Here is a 19,705-nt window from a genome sequence, read left to right on the forward strand (position 1 = left end):
AGGTCTGGGGCTGAAGGGGGTTGGGAGTGAAACAGCTGTGGGAGTCCTCTGCGAAGAGGTAAGGCTGAAGCCTGAAGCCAGAGAGAGCCTGTTGGGCAGGCAGAGGAGGCTGGGGAGGGCCTGCCTGCCTGGGGGGCTGGAGGGAGGGGGCCCACAGAAGCCACAGCAACAGCCCTCCCTCTGGGCAGAAAGGGGGGCTGCAAGGAAGAGAGGTATGAGTCATCCCCAGGGCTCCCACGGAGTGGACTTTCCCCACTCAACTCCTGCCACAACTTTTTAAAAATAATCATTATGTTTCTGTCGCTTTTTTTAAGTTTCCCTATCTTTATGTCACATCTGGTTTCCATGCTAGTGCTTAATTTTCCCCCACTCTTCTTTCTATCCACTGTCTGTCTGTCCTCCCTGTGTCTCTCACCTATGTGTCTGTCCCAGATACCCCAAGCCGACCTGGATAGCCAGGCCTGGGTGAGTGTCTCACTGTGCGTCCCCCAATCAGCCCCCACCCCGTGCACCTTCTGATAGGCCGCACCAAGGGTAGCCTGTGTGCGCCTCACATTGTCCTTTACTCCGCTCAGCACCCATCCACGGGGACACCCAGCAGTCACCCTCCCGAGACAACCCTCCTGCTTCCTTACTCCTTACCATTTTCCCTGCAAAGCTGACTTCCATGAAGGGATCCACCAAGTTCTTCTTGTTACTGTCAAAGCCAAAGATCTGCTTCACATTGTCCATCACGGCATCATCCACTAGGGAGAACACGCTGGTCAGTGCTCGCCGGCTGTCCAACCTCCAAAACCTCACTTTCCACCTACCTGTCTCCAGAGAGTCTTGGGACTCCCTGAGAGAGACGCTGTGGCATCCCCTCAGCCTGGGGACTCCCAGAACAGAGCCCCTGAGGGCATGCCCTGCTCCTTTGCCCTGCCCAAACAGCTTTGTTCACTGACCCCTGCTCTCAATGGGTTTCAGAACAGATCCACCAGATGACTGATGGATTGATGGATTTGATTAGCAATCTACGTCACTAAGGGCAGTTAACAATCCAGGAAAGGACTGGAAGGTGTTATAATAATATCCCATTATTGACGCCTATTTGACATTTCCTTTATGTCCATTAGCACAGTGACTGACCTGATGTAAACCAATAAGTCAATTCTGGTTTGTTTGGGTTTTTGTTTTTGTTTTATTTTTTTCTACAAAAAATATATATATTAGGATTAGATATTTAGAAATCTAGGGAAAAAAAAACCAATAGTCCAATATATCCCAGATGTATAATATTAGAGTAAAAAATATTATGATATAAATTTTGATTTGGCTTTTAAGTATGATTTTACAATTCTTTGTGTTGCATTTAAGTTGGCATTTTACATAAATGTAAAATATATAGGTTCGGGGACACCTGGCTGGCTCAGTCAGTAGGGCACATGACTGGTGGAGCTTAAAAAAATTAAAAAAAAAAAATATATGTATATATATATATATATATGTAGGATGCCAGTTACAGTTAGTACATTCATTAAAATCCCAAGATAAGTCAAAAATAAAATGAGAAACTTTGAGGAAAAAGTATATATATTTTTTTAAATATTCTATTTTTAAGCAATCTCCACACCCAACATGGGACTCGAACTCACAACCCTAAGATCAAGAGTCACATGCTCTACTGACTGAGCCAGCCAGGTACCCTGTGAAAAAAAATTTTTTTAATTTTTTTATTAACATATAATGTATTATTTGTTTCAGGGGTCCAGGTCTGTGATTCATCAGTCTTAGACAATTCACAGCGCTCACCATTGTACATACCCTCCCCAATGTCCATCACCCAGCCACCCCATCCCTCCCACCCTCCTCCACTTTTTGTTTGGTTTGTTTTTTTTTTTATTTTTAGGGGCAGCTGGGTGACTCAGTTGGTTAAACGTCTGCCTTCGGCTCAGGTCATGATCCCAGGGTCCTGGGATCCAGCCCCTCATGGGGCTCCCTGTCCAGCAGGGAGCCTGCTTCTCCCTCTCCCAGTCCCCCTGCTTATGCTCTCTCTCTCTCTCTCTCTCTCTCTGTCAAATGAATAAATAAAATCTTTTTTTAAAAAAAGAATTTTTAGCCTATGCTGCTCCAAATCAATATCTTCCTGAATTAGCCATATTATGTATAAATGTATATACAGATAGATGGATATGTGCATATGTGTATTTATGGCATGTATAGATATCTATGTGTATATGAATGAGGGGAGGGGACAGTTACAGATTATATACCAGCTGCTGTCTACATGAATACAAAGATAACAACAATTAGCAAATATTTATGTCCTATTTACCCACCTATTTCATTTGTTGTAGAGAATTAAATATCAAGCACATTCACCTTGAACAAAGCAAACATTTCTATTTCCCCAGCCCCCTGTGGGAGCTCACCAACCTCCCTTCTGCATAGTTTCAACCAATAAATGAAGAATGTTATTAAGCATGTATTTTAATGTCCATTTAATAACCATTACTTTCTCAAGGGTTCTCCCCCATGATTTGGGTACAATTAAGCTTGCACAGAAGGAAGGCATTTCTTTTGAGTCATTAGTCAAAGGGGTGAGCAAAACCTCAAATAATTAGCCTTATGCAAAACTTATAAACAGGGACCTAAGTTGCAAATGCTCTCACTGACTCTGCTATGAACAGAAACACTTGATTAAGCTAATACATGCTTCAAAACAGGGGCTCACCCTTTAAAAACGTGTATGAGCCCTATTCCAAACCCAGTCAAATGTGAAACACTGGGGGAGGGGCCCCGGCATCTGTACACCTTTAAAGGTCCCCAGGTGGTTCTAATGTGCAGCCCAGATTGAGACCCACAGCTCTAAAATATTCAGCATAATTCCTCCAGCATTTACTGAACCCAAAGGATGGGGCCAGTGCAGGGCCAGTCACTGGGAGAAACCAGGCAGGGGCCACCCTGTCTCTCTTGGGAAAATGAGGACATGGCCACAGCAACAGTGACCCACTGCCCCAGTTGGTCAGGGACGGAGGGGTCTCCCAGGATGGGGGGCTTGTGGTGTTGAAACCGGGACAGTCCCAGGCAAACTGGCATGATGGCTCACCAAGCGGATGGATGTTTTTCATCTGTGGAGACACTGAGCCCTTCCACCATCTAGTGACTTATTCCCCAGCCCAGGGGCCCCGCTCCCAAGCTCAATCTTGGGCCTCCAACCCAGGGAGGACACCAGACTCACTCTGCGGTAGGTCCTCAGCTCTGAAGACCTTCAGGCAGAAGTGGGCTCCCCGAAGTGCCACGCCAGTTGGCCTGAGCAGATTGTTCTCAATGTCCTCCTTGTCTTCAGAGGGGTCCTTTCTGTCCAGCTACAATGCAACCAAATATGATTCCTTAAAGAGTTCATTAGCACAATATCTTCCCTTCTTCAACCAAGACCCCTTAAATGGTGCATTTTGAAGAAAGGTAGATCTCGCCTTGCTGCTTACTAAGGTGTGATCTCAGGCAGGTCCCTCTCCCTGAGACTCTGCTTCCTGATCTGGACAATGGAAAGAGTAACACCAACCTTGCAGACTGCTGGGCAAATCAACTTCAATAATGTACAAATGCATATGGCAGGCATTCAAGAATCCTGGTCTTCTCCCTGCTCCCCCATTAACAAGCGTGCAGAAGTGACATGTCTTCAATAACATGTGTTCATTCACTCGACAAGTGTTCAGTGTCAGTGAGTGGCGACTGGGTTATGCTGAAGGGGGAGGGATGCAGCAGTGAACAAGGTAGACAGACGTCCTGCCCCCACAGAGCTCACTGTCTCACAGCGAAAGCCCACCTTTAAGCAAGCGCGTATTCTGCCATTCCACTGGCTGCAATACAGACCCGAAGGTAGTTATGGCAGCAACCATCTTGACCCATGAGATGGAAGCCGCCTGATGAAGACAGAGGGGCGAAGACCAGGAGCCTGGGTCTCTGGTCATTGTGGGAGCATGGTGCAGGCTCTGGACTGCCTCCCCAGGGATTTATGAGGGAGAGAAACATACTTCTATCCTCCTTAATGCTTATTATTCAGGGCACCTTTGTTAGAGCAGCTGAACCTATATCTTAATTCACACAGGGGCCCAAGGGAGATGTGAGGGGAGAGCGACCTCGAACTCTGATCTTGGGATGGAGGCAGAAGCATGCTCTGAGGTGGTCATGCCAACAAGACTGACCAACCACTTGCATGTGGACTGACGGATGTGGGACTGAGGGATGAGGAATGAAATTAGGCCTCTTGCTCAGGAGATTGAGTGGATGACAGTGTCATTTCCTAAGATGTCACCTACCACAAGATGGGAGAAGCTGTGAGGAGCGGGCAGCGGATGATCCTAGGTTTTCATATGTTAAGTTAGAGGGGCCTAAGGGACATGTTCATGTGGCTTTATTACAAAGCAACTGAAACTGAGTGTCTGGAGCCCTGACAATCCAAGCTGGAGATGAGCAATTTAGGAGTCTCAGGTGGACAGAGATGGGCTCCTCGAAAGTGAGGGTCAAGGACGCAGCATAGAGGCAAGCAAGGGAATTTTATTGAGCCACTGAATTTGAAGGATCCATATTTTTTAAAAAAGGAGAAAGAATCAGGAGAATCACCAAAGCTAAGGGAGAAGAGAGTTTGAAATAAGCCATGGGCTCTGGAATCAAAGGCTGTGGAGGAACAGAGAGGATGGAGAAGACAGAAGAGCCCCTGGAGGTTGGCAATGGTGACCCCCCAGCACGTGGTTCCAGGGAAGGAAGGTGGCAGGAATCCTCGTGAAGAGGAGGAATGAGCAGCCAGTAGAGGAGTACAGAAGGGCAACCGGATGTGCTCCCTGACAAAGCTGGTCATGCCCGGGAGCAAGCTGCAAGTAGCTTGGAGAAGAGGAGTGGGGAGGAATGAGTAAAGTGGGCGAGGGTATTTGAAGGTAGGGAAATCTTGAGCCTGGTACGGACCTAAGGGCCGAAGAGAAGACACCGGGGAAGAGCAGGGGGAACGAGATGGTGGAGGACTGGAGCCCAAGGGAGAGGAGGCAGGAAGATGGGGAAGGGAGGGAAGACAGATGAAGTCAGGAATGAGGACCAAAGGAGCTTCAGGAGCTCACATCGTTCACCACCGTGCAGCTCTGCCTGTCTCAGGCGGCGGAGGTTGAGGCTTAGGAAAGACAGCAAAGTCTGGAAACAGCCACTGTGGTGAATGGGAAAAGGAGTAAACCACACCCAAGGAAAAGAAGAGGTTGATAGCACCCATGTTCATCTAGCCAGCACCTCCAGGTGACTTCTGCCTCCGAAACTGACCAAGGAGCAGTGTAGACAGTGGGGGTGGGGGGGGGTCATGAGGTGTGGCAGGAGACGCCTGCTATGGAACCAGTAAGCACATGGGGAGAGCTGTGATGGAGGATGGGGTCTAGGCCGGAGGAGGGGAGAGCATGGCAGGAGGGCACTACTGGATCGCGGAAACCAACGGGGGGCGGGGGGGGCTGTAACGCCAGGGAGGAAGGACTGTCATTCAGCAGGGGCGAGGGAGGAAAAAGGCAGAGAGTGGTAGAGAGAGGGATTTCTGAGCTCAGGGTCTCAAAGGAAATGAAATCAGATGTCGGTGGCTGATGTGTCACATCTCAGGACAATGGCGAAGATCAGAATCTGCAAGGAGGGTCGCCCCTGGACCAGCTCCGCCTGAGGCAGGGGTAGGTAACAACAGCCCAGAAGAGGGAGAAACAACCAGCAAAGCGGCCTTTAAAGGAGGCAGCGCTGAAGTTGGGAAGAGCTGACGGCCAGGAGGCTGCAGTGGGAAGCTGCTCCTCCCATTCCAGAACCCACGGGGAGTCGGGGAAGAAAGTAGGGGCTTCTGTCTCAGTTGGTTTCAAAAGAAGTGGCTTCGTCAGGAAAAAGCAATGTTCCAATTAAGAGGAAGAAGAGGAAGAAATGTTTTAGAAAAGGGTAATAGACTCAGAGATGCCACGAGAAGGAGCAAGATGGCGCCATGTCTGGAAAGACATGCTACAGAAGGACGGGACAGGACTACACGGGACGGGAGAGAGGGACAGGTGCCTTTGGGTGGGGCTCGTCTAGTGGAGCTCCATCAGCCCCCTGCACAACACAGAACCCTGGGCTCTCCATCCCCTAACGCTCTCCACTGTGGCTTCCCGGGCCCTTGTCATCAGCCAACTCCTATTCCTGTCACCATCACAGAACTTGCCCTCTGCCTCCCACCGCTCTTTCCCCCCAGTTTCCCTACTTTTGCCTCTCCCTCTCCTGGCCATCTCAGGCTGGGAAGAGAAGGCCACACCTTGCACCTGCACCCACCATCACTCCACCATGTCTTTTATCTGTTAGTCCCCATCACCCATATGTGCCACTCTCTCCCCTGGTTCTCACTGATACCATCCACCAAGCCGAGGGCACATGCTCACCCTTCCTTCATGACTTCAGCACCTGCCTCACCACTTGCCTATTTGATTTCCAATTCTCCCATAAGATAGTCAACATCCATGTGGTCAAGCCATTCGCCAACACGGTTCCCTTCCTCCACCAGCAGCTCCTTAATCTCCCCTCCCCTTCCGCTGCTAGAGGCATGGCCACATCTGGAACCTCCAGCCATTCAGAACCATTCCTCTAGCAGAACCTTGACCGTTGAAACCCTTCTCCAAAGACAGCTTGCAATCTATCTGCCTCCTCCAACCTCCCACTCACACAGAGCGGGGCTCCCAACACAGCCTGGCACACAGCAGGAGCTCAATAAATGTGCATTCCCCAGCCCTTCCCTATTCTCTATCCCCTTCACCAGCTCTGAGCCTTGCACCCTTGCACCCTCCCCACCCAGCACCACCAGCCATGTCCCGATGCCCAGGCTACCTCAGCCCTGGGCTTCCGCTGGTCCTGCCCTCCCCATGCCCAACGCCTCTGCTATCCACCAGTCTGCTTCCAGGCCACTGAGTATAATGAGACTCTACCACAAAGCTGCCAACCCAGAGTAGGCACTCTTGTGTCTGCTCAGAAATCCTTCCGCTTACCTGGAATTAACCCTTCATTCCTCTCCCACGGCTATTCCCAACCTTCTCTCTTCCTGCCAAACATACAAAGATGCTGACACCTCCCCAGGTCTGCACGCCTTTCTCATTCTTCCCACCTCCAACTTGAACTTGACTTACTGGTGTGTAAAGATGATAATAATGGTAAATTCTCAGGGATAAAATTCAGGTTGAAGTAGAATATAGAGAATGATCTCACTTTTGCAAAAAAAGAAAAATATACAACAGCTCTGTGGTTGCCAGAGGTGGGGGAGAGGGGGGCAGAGGAAGGGGGTGAACATGTACAAACTTCCGGTGATCAGATAAGTAAGTCACGAGGATGTAATGCACAGCACGGAGACTCTAGTTAATAATACTCTATTGCATGTTTGAAAGTTACTGAGAGAATAGATCGTAAACGTTTGAAACTACATAACTAGACTTGTTAAACTACATGTTAACTAGACTTACTGTGATGATCATTTCACAATGTATACAAATAATGAATCGTTATGTTTTATGCCTGAAACTAACATAATGTTATATGTCAATTATATCTCAATTTTAAAAAGCAATAAAAAAAATAGATGGGGCACCTGGGTGGCTCAGGTGGTTATGCGTCTGACTCTTGGTTTTGGCTCAGGTCGTGATCTCAGGGTTTTGAGACCGAGCCCTGCATCAGGCTCCGTGCTCACGCCAAGTCTACTTCAGACTCTCTCTCCCTTCCCTCTGCCCCTCCCACTCGTGTGTCCTCTCTCTTTCACTCTAAAATAAATAAATATTTTTTTAAAAAAAATAGAAAAATGCACGTGTACATCCTTCTGGCAGGATATGCAACAAAATATGAATCACAGCTGTCTCTGAGTGGTAGAATTATGAGTGATTCACTTTTTATTGATACTTTTGCATGCGTTCTCCATTTCTTAAACTTACCATGTATTTTTTAAAATCAGAAAAACTAAAGTTGTGTTTTTGTTTGTTTGTTCGGTACCTCTCCTGCCAGGTGGAGGAGCTGTGAGAAGGAGGCAGGCACTATACTCACGGGCGCTTCATCTCCAGGCCCCAGCACACAAAGGCTTGCTTTCAGGTAACCTCTGGCCCCAGCAGAGAAATCATCAGGGTCCGAGAGGAGCAACCACTTCCTCAGATAGGCATGTCCTAAGAGAGACAACAGCCATCAGTGATGGCAGAATTGGAAGGACCCAAGTCTGCAACCAGGAGCCTGGGGCCAACATTTGGGTGAGAGATTTATTCACAGGGACATGGGGGCCAGACTTTGAGTATTCACGTGGGTCCAAGTCAGAAATGTCAACAGAAACACCTAGAAGAGTTTGGCAAAGCCAGACCCCTGGCCATTTGCCTCCCTCTCAGAAAGTGACCAGACCAGAACAGAAGCCAAGGTGTGGAGAAATGCTAGACTCGTTATCAAAATGGCCCGTCCCTGTCAGAGGGGACCTCGTCTCCAACAAGCCTTGCTTGGGGCCTTCCAGATTTAGCATCCCTGACTGGGCCAGCCAAGACCCGCATGAAGGTTTGATCTCCCTGAGGGCCTGGTTTTCTTGGAAGATGGAAGCCTGCCTTCTCTTCATTCCTGCAGCTCTCATCTCTGCAGTCAGGCTCTACCTCTAAATTCTAAAACCCCCAACGAAGAAAGGTGATTGTCCCAAATGGCTGTCCCCAACAGCCTCCAGAACCAAAATGCAAGGATATGGTCAAGGTGTTGAGGACATGACTCACGGGGCTCTCTGTAGATGGTACCCACATCCATCTGAAATCAAACCAAGAAACACAAGTCAAACTCTTGCCCTTGGAGCATTAAATGAAATATGGCACATTATGCCATCACACTAAAAATCATGCTTTGAAGATCATTTGGAGACATACGGAAATGTTCATCAGCTGACATTACATGGAAAAAAGAGCAGAATACATGTTGATCAAAGTTTGGTAAGGTTTATCTATGCACGGGAAAGAAAGCAAAAGAAACACAACAAAATGGTAACTGTGCTGTCTCTGGCTGGTAGATTTAGGTGGCAGATTTATTTTATTTTTTTATTTTTTCCTTTCCTATATTTTATAATTTTCTATAAAAATTCATAGATCAGTGGGACACTGATGGTCAGGCAGGTTGTGTATGGGGGCAGCCGGAGGGACATGAGAACTCTGTACTTTCCACTCTAGTTGGCTATGAACCTAAAACTGCTCTAAAAATTTTTTCTGATCATGGATTACTTTTATAATCAGAAAAAAAGAAAATACTTGTTTATCTTAAACTCTGGGTTCTCAGACCAAGAATATGCTTCAAAGATTAGAGACATAGACATAGAACCCCATTTATTACAGAATGACCCAGGTTCGATCCTGTTCTTTTTAAAACTGCCTTCTCCAGGAAAATTGGCTTCGTTTTCTATCTTGTGACTACTTCCCAGAGAAGAGGCCATATTTTATTTGGATAGCAAGGAGAGGTTAAAAGAAGTCTGTATGCCTTCTTTCCATTTGATAAATGCCTGAAGATTCGAAAATGAGAAAATCAGTGAGAACTGCCTTAAGACACCATTCGTGAAGGTCTCCATTGCTAGTTGCCTTTGCTTTCTGAGACCTGTTGATGCCTCCCTGTGAGCTGAGTCCTAGTCAGTCCTTGGTTCTCCACAGTGTACTCCTCATTTCTGCACTGTCTGGGACAAATGGGGAGGGGGGCAGGCTCCCCCGTCGCTCCTGTGTCCCACCCTGTTCCCCCTGGACTCCACATCTGGACCCCACTCCTAAGCCAGAGCAAGGGTGCACGCAGGGCACAGAGCACCGGTGTCACACTGGCCCAAGTCAAAATTAGGAGGAGGGTCGTCTAACCACCAATTTCAAGCTGCCTTCCCAGATGTAAGGACAAATATGAATCAGAAGCAAGAAGCCAAATTCCCCCTGTTGGACATAAGGGAAGAGATTTCCCTCTCCGCCCTTTCTGTCAGATAATTTACCTTAGAAACCTTGTAAATGTAAGTATTTTCTCCGCTTTTTCTGTGGGAAGGGAGGGGCCTGCCTTCGACACAGGCCTGGGTGCAAGTTGTAAAACAACTCTCATCACAAAAATGCAAGTTTTTCTGTTTTTTTCCTCTGGAGAAAGTCAGTTAGCCAACACAGATGGTCAACCCAATTACCAGGCGGTGAGGATGAACTGCGTGTCGCCGAGGGCGCTGTCAGTCGTTTGCCTTGAGGACTAGTCATGCTGAGAATAAGTACCGGATGGGCTGTATCTGCTCAGCGGTGTAAAGGATTTCTTGCTGCCTTTACCATCTCCTAGTGGATTGCCTGTCATGCGCATCACCTTCTGGATTGATACTTTTTCAATAATAAAAGTCTATTCTTTCTCTACGACCTTTGTGGAGAGGATTTCTGAGTTTGGAGAAGATTTTGTTTTGTCTTTTTTTTTTTTTTAACTGTATTTCCCCAACACAGACTGAGGGGAACAGGACCCCCGAGGCACCAGCCTCTGCACATTATGTACAGAGCCTCCACTAATGTGAACTAGTGACAACTAACTGCTTTCAAAGAAAATACATAATTACCCGGAATTCCCCAATGAGAGCATCTGTCCGGAGAGAACGGGAATCTACCACCTGGTGGGGGGGGGGGGGGAGATAAATTAAAACTCTTATTTACAAGTAAAACGTTGGCTCAGACAGGACCCAACACAACAGCTCTTCCCTCCCAAACAGTAACAGCCAATTAGGTAGAGCACTTGCTCTATTCCAGAGACTGTTCTGAGCAATGTTTAACACTCACGTGAACCCCCTGAGTAGGTACTATGCCCATTTTACAGATGAAGGAACAGAGGCACAGAGAGACTACAGGACTTGTAGAGCATCACACAACCCCTAAACGGCAGAGTCAGGACCAGAACCCAGACGGTGGCTCCAGAGCCCACACCTTCAACAACTAAACTACCCGGCCTTCAGAAGAAAACCCCCAAAAAAGGGAAAAAAAAAAAAAAGCCAAGACCCAAAGAAAGAAGATCCTGGCCAGAAACAGGCACATGGGCAAACAAAATAAAATGAGAATCAGGGTCCACTGCGAGAATGATTTCAGAACCCTGACCTGCCACCCCTGTGGGGGTGCTGGGCAGTGGGGGTTCCCCACTCAGCTGCTGCCTCCATCTGAGCTGCCGAAGGCATTTCTGTGACCAGCAGAGCTTGGCAGTGAGTCGCTCCCCTCACCCGTGCCCTGGGCCACATGCTTCTTCCTCACATTAGCTCACACTCACACCAACAGGCACGCACACACATGCACGCTGATCCACACATACACACGTGCATGGCGGTGTGCCCGCGAGTGTACACGTAACCCACAGAGAAACACTGATTGCTGGGACGTACCGTGATAAAGATGGGCTCATCAAACAGCTCCGAGGGAGAGTCAAACACATTGAAGAAGAGAGTCTGAGGTTCGGGGCAAAAGGAAAACAAATGAGTGCCTGCTGACCCCGGGGGGCTGAGGAGAGGGTCGGCCACTGCCCACAGCCTTCAGGTCTGGTCCACCTAGAAGTGTGGACTGAGCTCAGCCCAACAACGAGCTCTGGGGATCCCACAAGTTCTGGGGTATCTCACCCTTGACCTCATAGAGGTTGTCATCTCAGGGACAGGGCGGGGGCCAGCCCTACAGCGTGTCAGAGACATGGAGCACTGGGAGCCCAAGGCAGCAATAAGAGCCAGAACCCTCCCTCCAGTTCATCCAATAACCTACTGGGGACCCGGCATATCTCTCGATACAAAAACCGAATGGATTGTCAGGTGTCTGCTATGCATTCCCAATTCGGAAGGGCTACTGTGGTTTTCATCCTGATATCCAGCATCTCCCACCTCGTTGAAGAGTGGGCTGTTTCCCTTGTGGATCCGTGTCCTCTTGGTCTGCCCGGCAGCCGTGACCTTGACCACAGGCTTGATATTCATCCCTGGCAGCTGGCGACCCTCGATCACTTGCACCCTGATCTGAAAGCCAAGAGGAGGCATGAGCAGGAGGAAGACGGAAGTAGTCAGGCCCCAAGAGAGTCGAAATCTCTGGGACCGTTCTCACTGCTGGCTTCTCGGGAAGGGTATTAAAAGGTATCAGGAAGAGCATTATAAGAACAGTCGTATTTTCCTACCAAGGTCCCTTGCATCTATAAAATCCCATAGTTCTGCACAAGAGCTGCCAAGCTGCCCCCAAGAAAGCTCCCAGCACTAAATTCCAGGGCCGGGCCAAGGACCCAGACCCCAGCTCATTTCACACCAGCCGTCGGCACAGCCCTTCCTCAGACCCCTTGACGCCGGCGCATCTAAGTGGCCTGAACATTCTTCACTAACAGCTCCCTCGGGAGGCTGAGCTGACACAGTGAAGTGACCCCACTTTATTCTTTATAAGATACAACATTTTCTCATGTTCTGAGAAATTATTTAAGAGTTTTCGCCATTGAATTTTAAGTAAAGAAAGGTTTCAGGAATATCTGTGCTTCCAAATTTAGGCAAAATATTTGAAAAGATGAACTTTTAAAATACTAGAACAAATTTTCATGGAAGAACAAGATGTTTACTGGTTTTAAGTTTTATTCAGCAGTTATTTATCGATGGATTGACCAACGCTTTTGGATTTTAAGCCGTACTATAGAAGAATATATTATTAATAACAATGGGAAGGTAGATCCATGATTTTTATTCTCTTCATTTTCCTGTATCTTCTAAATTTTCTACAATAAACATACATTAATTTTCGAAGGAGAAAAAGGCAATAAGTACATGACTTGGGAATAAAAATAATAATAATGTCAGGATTTTGTCTCTCAGGCAAATACACAGAGGTTACAGCTAGTACTTTCGCTTAAATTACCACGATTTAGAAGTAAAATGTATTTTTACAATTTGTTGCACTTAGCAAAGAGCTAAGTTTCCTGTTTTTCACTTTAAAAGTAGTTCTGAAGAGCTCAGTATCACTAAATGCAACTATATCAATATGGGAAATTTTGTACAAAAGAAAAAGAATAAGCAAGGGACCAAAATTAAGATGCAAATAAGATGGGGTGGATTTTTGGATTAAAATATGCCAAAGGGTTGGGGCACCTGGGTGGGCTAAGCATCTGACTATCGGTTTTGGCTCAGGTCATGATCTCGGGGTCATGCAATCGAGCCCCGAGTCGAGCTCCACGCTCAGCGTGGCATCTGCTTGAGATTCTGTCTCTCCTCTCCCTCTGTCCCTCCCCCTGCTTCACGTGCTTGTGTGTGTGCGTGTGTGTGTGTGTGTGTTTGTGTGCAGGCACTCTCTCTCTCTCTAATAAACAAATAAATGTTTTAAAAAAAATAAAATTAAATATGCCCGAGTTAATATTAATAGTTTTATTCTGTGAAGAGCTTGAACAAGCTCAAATTCTGCATGGCCTTCCGAAGAATCCATGGCTATAAGGAAGGGCATGGATCAAGAGAGAAAACAGAGCACTAGACAGAGCTTCTTAGTTGGGGAATCTTGTTAAAATGCAGATTCTGATTCAGCAGGGCTGGCGGTCTGCATTTCCAGCCAGCTTCCACCTGCTGCCCCTGCTGCAGCCCAAGGACCACACTATAAGGAGCCAAAAGCTAGCTAGCCAGATGAACCCTGGTTGGAAAACACATAAAAATGTAAAGATAGGCTGAATCTCTGCCGTGCTCCCCACCCTCTTTTTCAAAGAACAAAACCAGAGGCTGTGTTCTGAGGCCACAATAACACATGAACTGTTCATTCCGCACCTGCCAGGGACCCAGGGAAACCACAGACTCCTGCCTAGGAGAGCCCTTAGGACCTGCCCCAGGCTGGACAGACATTAGCGAGAAAAGGAGACTGTGGTCAGAGAGTCAGCCCATTACCTGGAAGTCCTGCGGTTTGTCCGACAGCAGCTTTCTGGCCGTGGGAGCACTTCTTTTCCTCTTGCTCCCAAGGTGGTAGGTGGGTGGATGGGGGGGTGGCTTCCTCGGGGTGGTGGGGGCCCCGGGGCCTGGGGCGCTGCTCTGATCCAGTAAAGGCTCTGCCTCATCTCCCGTGAGCCCCTGGTCCTCGGTGTCCTCCTCTCCTCCTGTGTCTGGGCGGAGAGGGTGCTAATAAGGGCTGGTCCCCTCTGACCCCGTCCAGCCAATGGAGGAGCCAAAGGGCTTGGGCGCGAAGACCCACCAACCACCTCCCCTCCTGTCAGTGAGCCAGGATGGATGAGGGAGACAGAAGAAGAGCTTCCAACAGCTGAGACGTGAGGGCAGTCAGTCCAGTTAGTCAACAGGAAGGAAACAGAATGGCCCTAGCCCTCCCCACCATGTCCTGCAGGATCAGCCCCTCTGACCACCTCGTCCCACGTCCCACTCTGGTGAGCTGACAGGTGGCAGCAAAGAGCTGGTTACGGGTGGTAGGATCAGGATCGGGATAGCCTGACCCGTGTCTCACCCGTGGGGGCCAGCCACTTCTTTCCAGAGTATCTCGTGTCCACGGTGCTGTCACTGAGCAGGGACCAAGTCTCAGCCCGGCTCTGTCCCCCACCTGGCATAGGGGCAAGGCACAGCCCCAGGAGGTGAGGAGGGAGCTGGGTGAGGGGAGCCAACCTAGGGCACCCCCACCCCAAGCCCAATCTCCCTGGCTGCCCCAGCCTGGCACAAAGCTCAGAAACAGTTCCCATGTCTTCTGGACACTGTCCCTTCTCACCACCTTCCAGGCAGGACTGGGAATTTGTCACCTTTGGGAACTTTCCCTAAGTGGCCCGAACCCTAACTCTGTCAGACCCACCTTCAAGGTGGTCCCAGAACACTCGAGCCCTTCACCCTCCCCACTATGTCACCAGGAGCACCCCTTCTTCCTGCCCACCGCCCACCCTCCCCAGCAACCTATGCCCCAGTCCAGATTGATGTCCCTATCTCCAAGCTCAGATGGTGTGGAGCTCCAACAACGTGGCTGGGCAGGACAGGCTTAGGGCACACCCCCACCAGAGGCTGCTCGGGTTTTAATGCCATGTGTGCCTCGAGCCCCCTTCACCAGGAGAGAAACTGCAGGCTCTTTCCCATGGCCAAGTCCCCACCTGGCCCATCGGTGTAGCTTCCTGCACATTCCAGCAGGGTAGGCCACATGGAGGCCTCACCAGCCCCGCGCAGGCAAGCCAAGCACCCTGGGCTGGATCCTCCTGTGACAAGGCTCACAGAGGCAAGTGAAGAGACCTGAGGCAACCTCAGAACTTGCCAACTCAGTCTGCTCGTTTCACAAATGATAAACCATAGGCCCAGAGAGGGAGAGTGGCCAGCCCAAAGTCACACAGCTACTTGGTGCCAAAGTCAAGAAAGGAACTCATGTCCCCTGACATCGGCCCAGGGCTCTTTCAAGGAAACCCCAGCTCTGTCATTACGACGCCATTGCCAAAGGCCTATGAAGTGCCAGAGCAGGGAAGCATTCCCCTCTGGGGAGCGGGTGTGGCCCCGGGTACCATCTGGGGCAGACCCCATCCTAGCACAGGCATGCCCTCCCATGCTCCCACCCAGCTGAGAGCTGCCCAGGCACAGCCCCTCCCCAAGAGGGCTTCCTCACACTAATCCTAGTGGCACTTTCTCTGCGTGGCAGAAGGCAGCTCTCAGGACTCCCCACCTGCTGGTGTCCTCTCTTCTCTGGACCTGGGCTGCCCCCAACTTGGGGAAGGCCGCAGAGGCTGGCTGAAGCCTCACTCTGGCCTCCCACCCCCAGGCTCCAGCACTGCTGCGAGGCTTCTTCCCAGGGGCCCTGCCAGGGTGGGATCCTCACCAGCTACCATATCCACGTCAGGCAGAGTCGGGGAGGGTTCCAGAGACGCAGAGGGTGGGAACAGGGGTGCGGCTCCAGGGAGTGGCGTGTAGGACACCTGCAGGACCAGTGAGGCCTGGAAGAGATGGGGGTAGGAGAGCAGCAGGTTAGTGCATTGGCCTCGGACCACCACCAGCCAGCATCCTTCCTGTTCCTTTTACCCCTTCGCCAAGGATAATGGCTCTGATGGGGGTCAGGTTTGCAGGAGGCTGGGGCAAAGCCACCTCAGGGGCCCATTGGCATGGTCAAGTGGTCCCAAGCAGAGAATCCAGAGTCAGCTTCTACCACTCAGAAGCTGTGCGGTCTTGGTCAAGATCTAGAACCTCACTTCCCTCCTCTGTAAAATGAGGGTACTACCAACAATCATACCTTCCTCGTAGGGTCAAATGGGGATGAAATGAGCTGACAGAGCACGTCATAAGCTTCTATAAATGAATCAGCAATTCAACCTCTCCTGCAGGATTTTTCAATTCTCAGCCTAGGCCCATCTTCAGGAAAAAGCCCCCTTGGCCACTCTGCTTAACTGAGGGCCCTCCCCTGTTTCTCCACAGGTGGCTCAGCCTCGCTCTGCTCAGGCCCCAGCTGGATCTGAGAGTCTCAGGGTGCTGCTCACCTTTCTGAGCCCTCTTCCCTCCAAGAAGCACCCCTGTCCTCCAACTCGACCTTAGCTATTCCAGCTTTGACCAGCTGAGGGGAGAGGGACTAGTCACCCCATTCTCATGGGCCAGGAAAGCCTGCCCTGTGTTTTCACCCCACGGACACACTGTGTCTCCCCTGCAACAAGACCTGCACTGTTCAAAGAAACAGCCTCAGCAGGCTCTCCAGCCTTACAGCTCCCTAGGCCAGTGGGGGCCTGGCCCAGCCTTCCCTGGTACCATAGGTCCAGCAGGCCTCCTGGGGCAGCCTTTTTGTGGATCAAAATAATAAATGCTCTATGGAAGAAAGTTTAGAGAGTACAGAAACCTTAAAGAAAAAAAAAATAATGTGGGGCACCTGGGTGGCACAGTTGGTTAGTCAAGCATCCAACTCCTGGTTTCAGCTCAGGTCATGATCTCATGGGTCTTGAGATCAAGTCCCGCACTGGGGGGCAAGGCGGGGGGGTCAACACTCAGCGGGGAGTCTGCTTGAGATTCTCTCCCTCTTCCCTCCTCCCATTCACGCTCCCACTCTCCCTCTCTCTCTCAAATAAATAAATAAATCTTAAAAAAGAAAGAGAAAAAAGAAAAGAAAATGCAAGAGAAAACAAACTGCCTTAAGTCCACCTTTATTCACATTTTGATCTAATTCTCTCCAATCTTTTTAAACAAATACTGAACAGCCCTATTGTATATAAAATGCTTTTCTATTTTCCTTATGTTAGACAGTAAGCATTTCCCAGGCTTTGACAAATCCTGTATAAACATAATTGTTAAGAATGCAAAATATCCCCTGAGCAGCTCAGCATAATTCACTAGACACCTCTACTGAGTAATATTAAGGATTCCAGAAACTCCTGGGGCGAATCCTGGTCCTGAGACAGAAAGGGCCATAGGTACTGGATGGCTCCAGGTCTGGGGCTTGAACCCCCAGACTGGGGCCTGGGCAAGGGCAGCCAGGCTAAGGGAGGGCAGGACCCGTGGAAGGGTGGGGCTCAGAGCGCCAAGGAAGGAAGCCAGCGCCAGCTCAGCGTCCCAAGAGACCCAGGGAGAGGCCAGGTAGGCAATGAGACCCTTTCTGTCCTGGAACCAAGGCTCTGCCCTCGCTGCCTGCGGTGCAGGTTTGAGAATCACCAGCAGGTGTCGCCACTTGAGCAGGCCGCGAGCCCTGCACCCTAAGCTCCTGCAGCCCAAAGGGGAAAGAACAGCTTCTGGGGCCCCACCGCGATGCCCAGACACGCTCATCACCACCCCTGAACTCCTGGAGATTCCAGGCAGCAGGTCTGGGGTGGACCTGGGCATCTGTACTTTTAACAACCGTCCTGGGGCTTTCCCCCACTTCATCAAAAGGCAAGTTGGGCTCTTCGGAAAAATAACTAATTCTAGGGCTAGTCCAGCGAAAGTAGATGACCCTGGACCCTTTTGTGCCAGAAAGCAAGGCAATACCCAAAGAATGATAGAAACATGTCCAAAGGACACAGAAACCTATTTTCACGGACTCCCATTGGCCAAATCTGGGACAATTTAAATATGAAAATAAATATAGTAGCAGATTAAACCACTGAATAAAATAGGAATACATTAATCTACACATAAATAAATAGAACAGAAGAAAGCTTCTCCTTACAGTGAAATACCAACTGATGAAGGCAGAAAAAAATAATTGGCTTAGGACATCACCACTTGACAACCATCAAAACAAGAATTAATCCAACCAAGGAAACAACAGTGGATGTGAAAACTGCCGGGTAAAAGTTGGATGAGGAACAGAGTATTTAGAGTCACAAGGTACCTCCCCCCACAGTTCCTACCTATTAGAAAAGGGGATGGATTGGTGATCCGTGGAGAAAGCCAGCAAAGGCGACATTCATCAAATGCTCAAGGTTAAGAATGCAGTCATCCGGATACAATGACAGCAGCACATGTTCACTGTGCCCTCTTCCTGCCAAAGATGCTCGGCCTAAATCTAAGCGCAAGGAAGCCTCAGACTGACCCAAACTGGGAGACATTCTACGGGAGAACTGGCCTGCATTCCCCAAAGCGTCAAGGTCCCAAGGTTGTAAAAGTCAAAGAAAGACTGAGGAATTCTCCCAGACAGAAGGAGACTGAAGACAAACAACTAACACAACATATAATCCTGAATTGGATCTTTTTGCTACAAAGGACACTGCTGAAAAAACTGATGAACTCGAATGGGGGGTCTGTGGTCTGGATGGTAGCACTGTATCAACACTCATTCCCTCAGTTTCTGAAGGTTGTAGGCTCCATAGGAAAAGGTCCTTAATCGGAGAAAACACACACTAAATTCAGGGTGATGGGCCAGGAGTTTGGTGACTTAGTCTCAAAATACAAAGTATTTTGTTCTAAACAGTACTTTGTACTATTCTTGCAATTTCTCTCTAAAACTTTATTATTTTAAAATAAGAGGTTAAACATCTGAGAAAACTGCTTCTGCTATAATCATAGCAATCTCACTCAGAGAGACAAATAAAGCCCCCGCCCCATTCATGCTGATTCCCACTCTCCAGAAGTAGCGTGAGGCCAAGGGCAAAATGAAAATATGGTCCCTTGTTAAAAATGTATGGCATTTTAAAAAGATGGCAACAGCAGAGAATTAAACCAAGTGCAGGGCCTAGCTGCCCATAAGGCCAGCCCTCTGTGGGCTGATTGCTTGGCTCAGCCTGAGCTGGGCAGGCATCTGAAAAGTCGGACAGCGCCCCACCTGACATATCTGGCCGGACCCATTCACTCATTAGTTTGCTTATTCATTCCCTGTACAAATATATATGGAGCACCTGCCAAGGGCCAAGCACTTCAAGATCGTGGGATACTTCCATGAACAAAGTGAAACCTCCCGTCCCCATGGAGCTGACATCCTGGCAGAGGGGACAGGCAATAAATAAAAAATGAAATAGATAACTTAACTTACTAAAGTACGTTACGTTAGAAAGAAAAGTCACTACATCAAAAACTAATGATGTAATGTATGGTGATTAACATAACAATAAAAAAATTTAAAGAAAGAAAAGTCGACCAGAGCAAAGGGAGCAGGAGGGGTGGCAGTGTTAAATCCAGTGGTCTGAGTGGACCCCGCTGAGGTGAGGAGAGAGCAGCCAAACCTTGGAGGGGACACAGCTTGGCTGCCTTTCACCCCTCCCTGTTCTTCTAACCCTTGGGGCCTGAGGTCCCCTGGCCCTAGGACCAGATCCCCTTGGAGAACACCCCTTCCTATTTCTCACAGCGTGCCCTGCCCACCCAGCCCCTCCACAGCCT

The 19,705-nt window shown here is 49.1% G+C and overlaps 1 protein-coding gene across 23 annotated transcripts in view; it reads right to left on the reverse strand.

Moving 5' to 3' along the window:
• The window catches only part of DYSF (dysferlin), a 205,960-nt gene that overhangs the window by 141,758 nt on the left and 44,497 nt on the right, over window positions 1–19,705 (reverse strand). For 13 of the 23 annotated variants that reach the window (XM_073897539.1, XM_073897538.1, XM_025868429.2 and 10 more), the window contains 10 exons: window positions 15,759–15,873; window positions 14,424–14,516; window positions 13,859–14,070; window positions 11,849–11,977; window positions 11,366–11,428; window positions 10,559–10,609; window positions 8,736–8,766; window positions 8,041–8,156; window positions 3,221–3,347; window positions 643–746 (listed from right to left, as the gene is read on the reverse strand). In XM_073897539.1, the coding sequence (XP_073753640.1) occupies window positions 643–746; window positions 3,221–3,347; window positions 8,041–8,156; window positions 8,736–8,766; window positions 10,559–10,609; window positions 11,366–11,428; window positions 11,849–11,977; window positions 13,859–14,070; window positions 14,424–14,516; window positions 15,759–15,873 (1,041 nt within the window). The remainder of the gene's footprint in view (window positions 1–642; window positions 747–3,220; window positions 3,348–8,040; window positions 8,157–8,735; window positions 8,767–10,558; window positions 10,610–11,365; window positions 11,429–11,848; window positions 11,978–13,858; window positions 14,071–14,423; window positions 14,517–15,758; window positions 15,874–19,705) is intronic. The other 10 variants (XM_025868432.2, XM_073897544.1, XM_025868437.2 and 7 more) reach the window with 1 other exon arrangement.

Source organism: Callorhinus ursinus, unplaced genomic scaffold (assembly GCF_003265705.2).
Source record: "Callorhinus ursinus isolate GAN/ISIS: 27379988/994484 unplaced genomic scaffold, GSC_fseal_2.0 scaffold10, whole genome shotgun sequence".
Classification (NCBI taxonomy): Eukaryota; Metazoa; Chordata; class Mammalia; order Carnivora; family Otariidae; genus Callorhinus; species Callorhinus ursinus.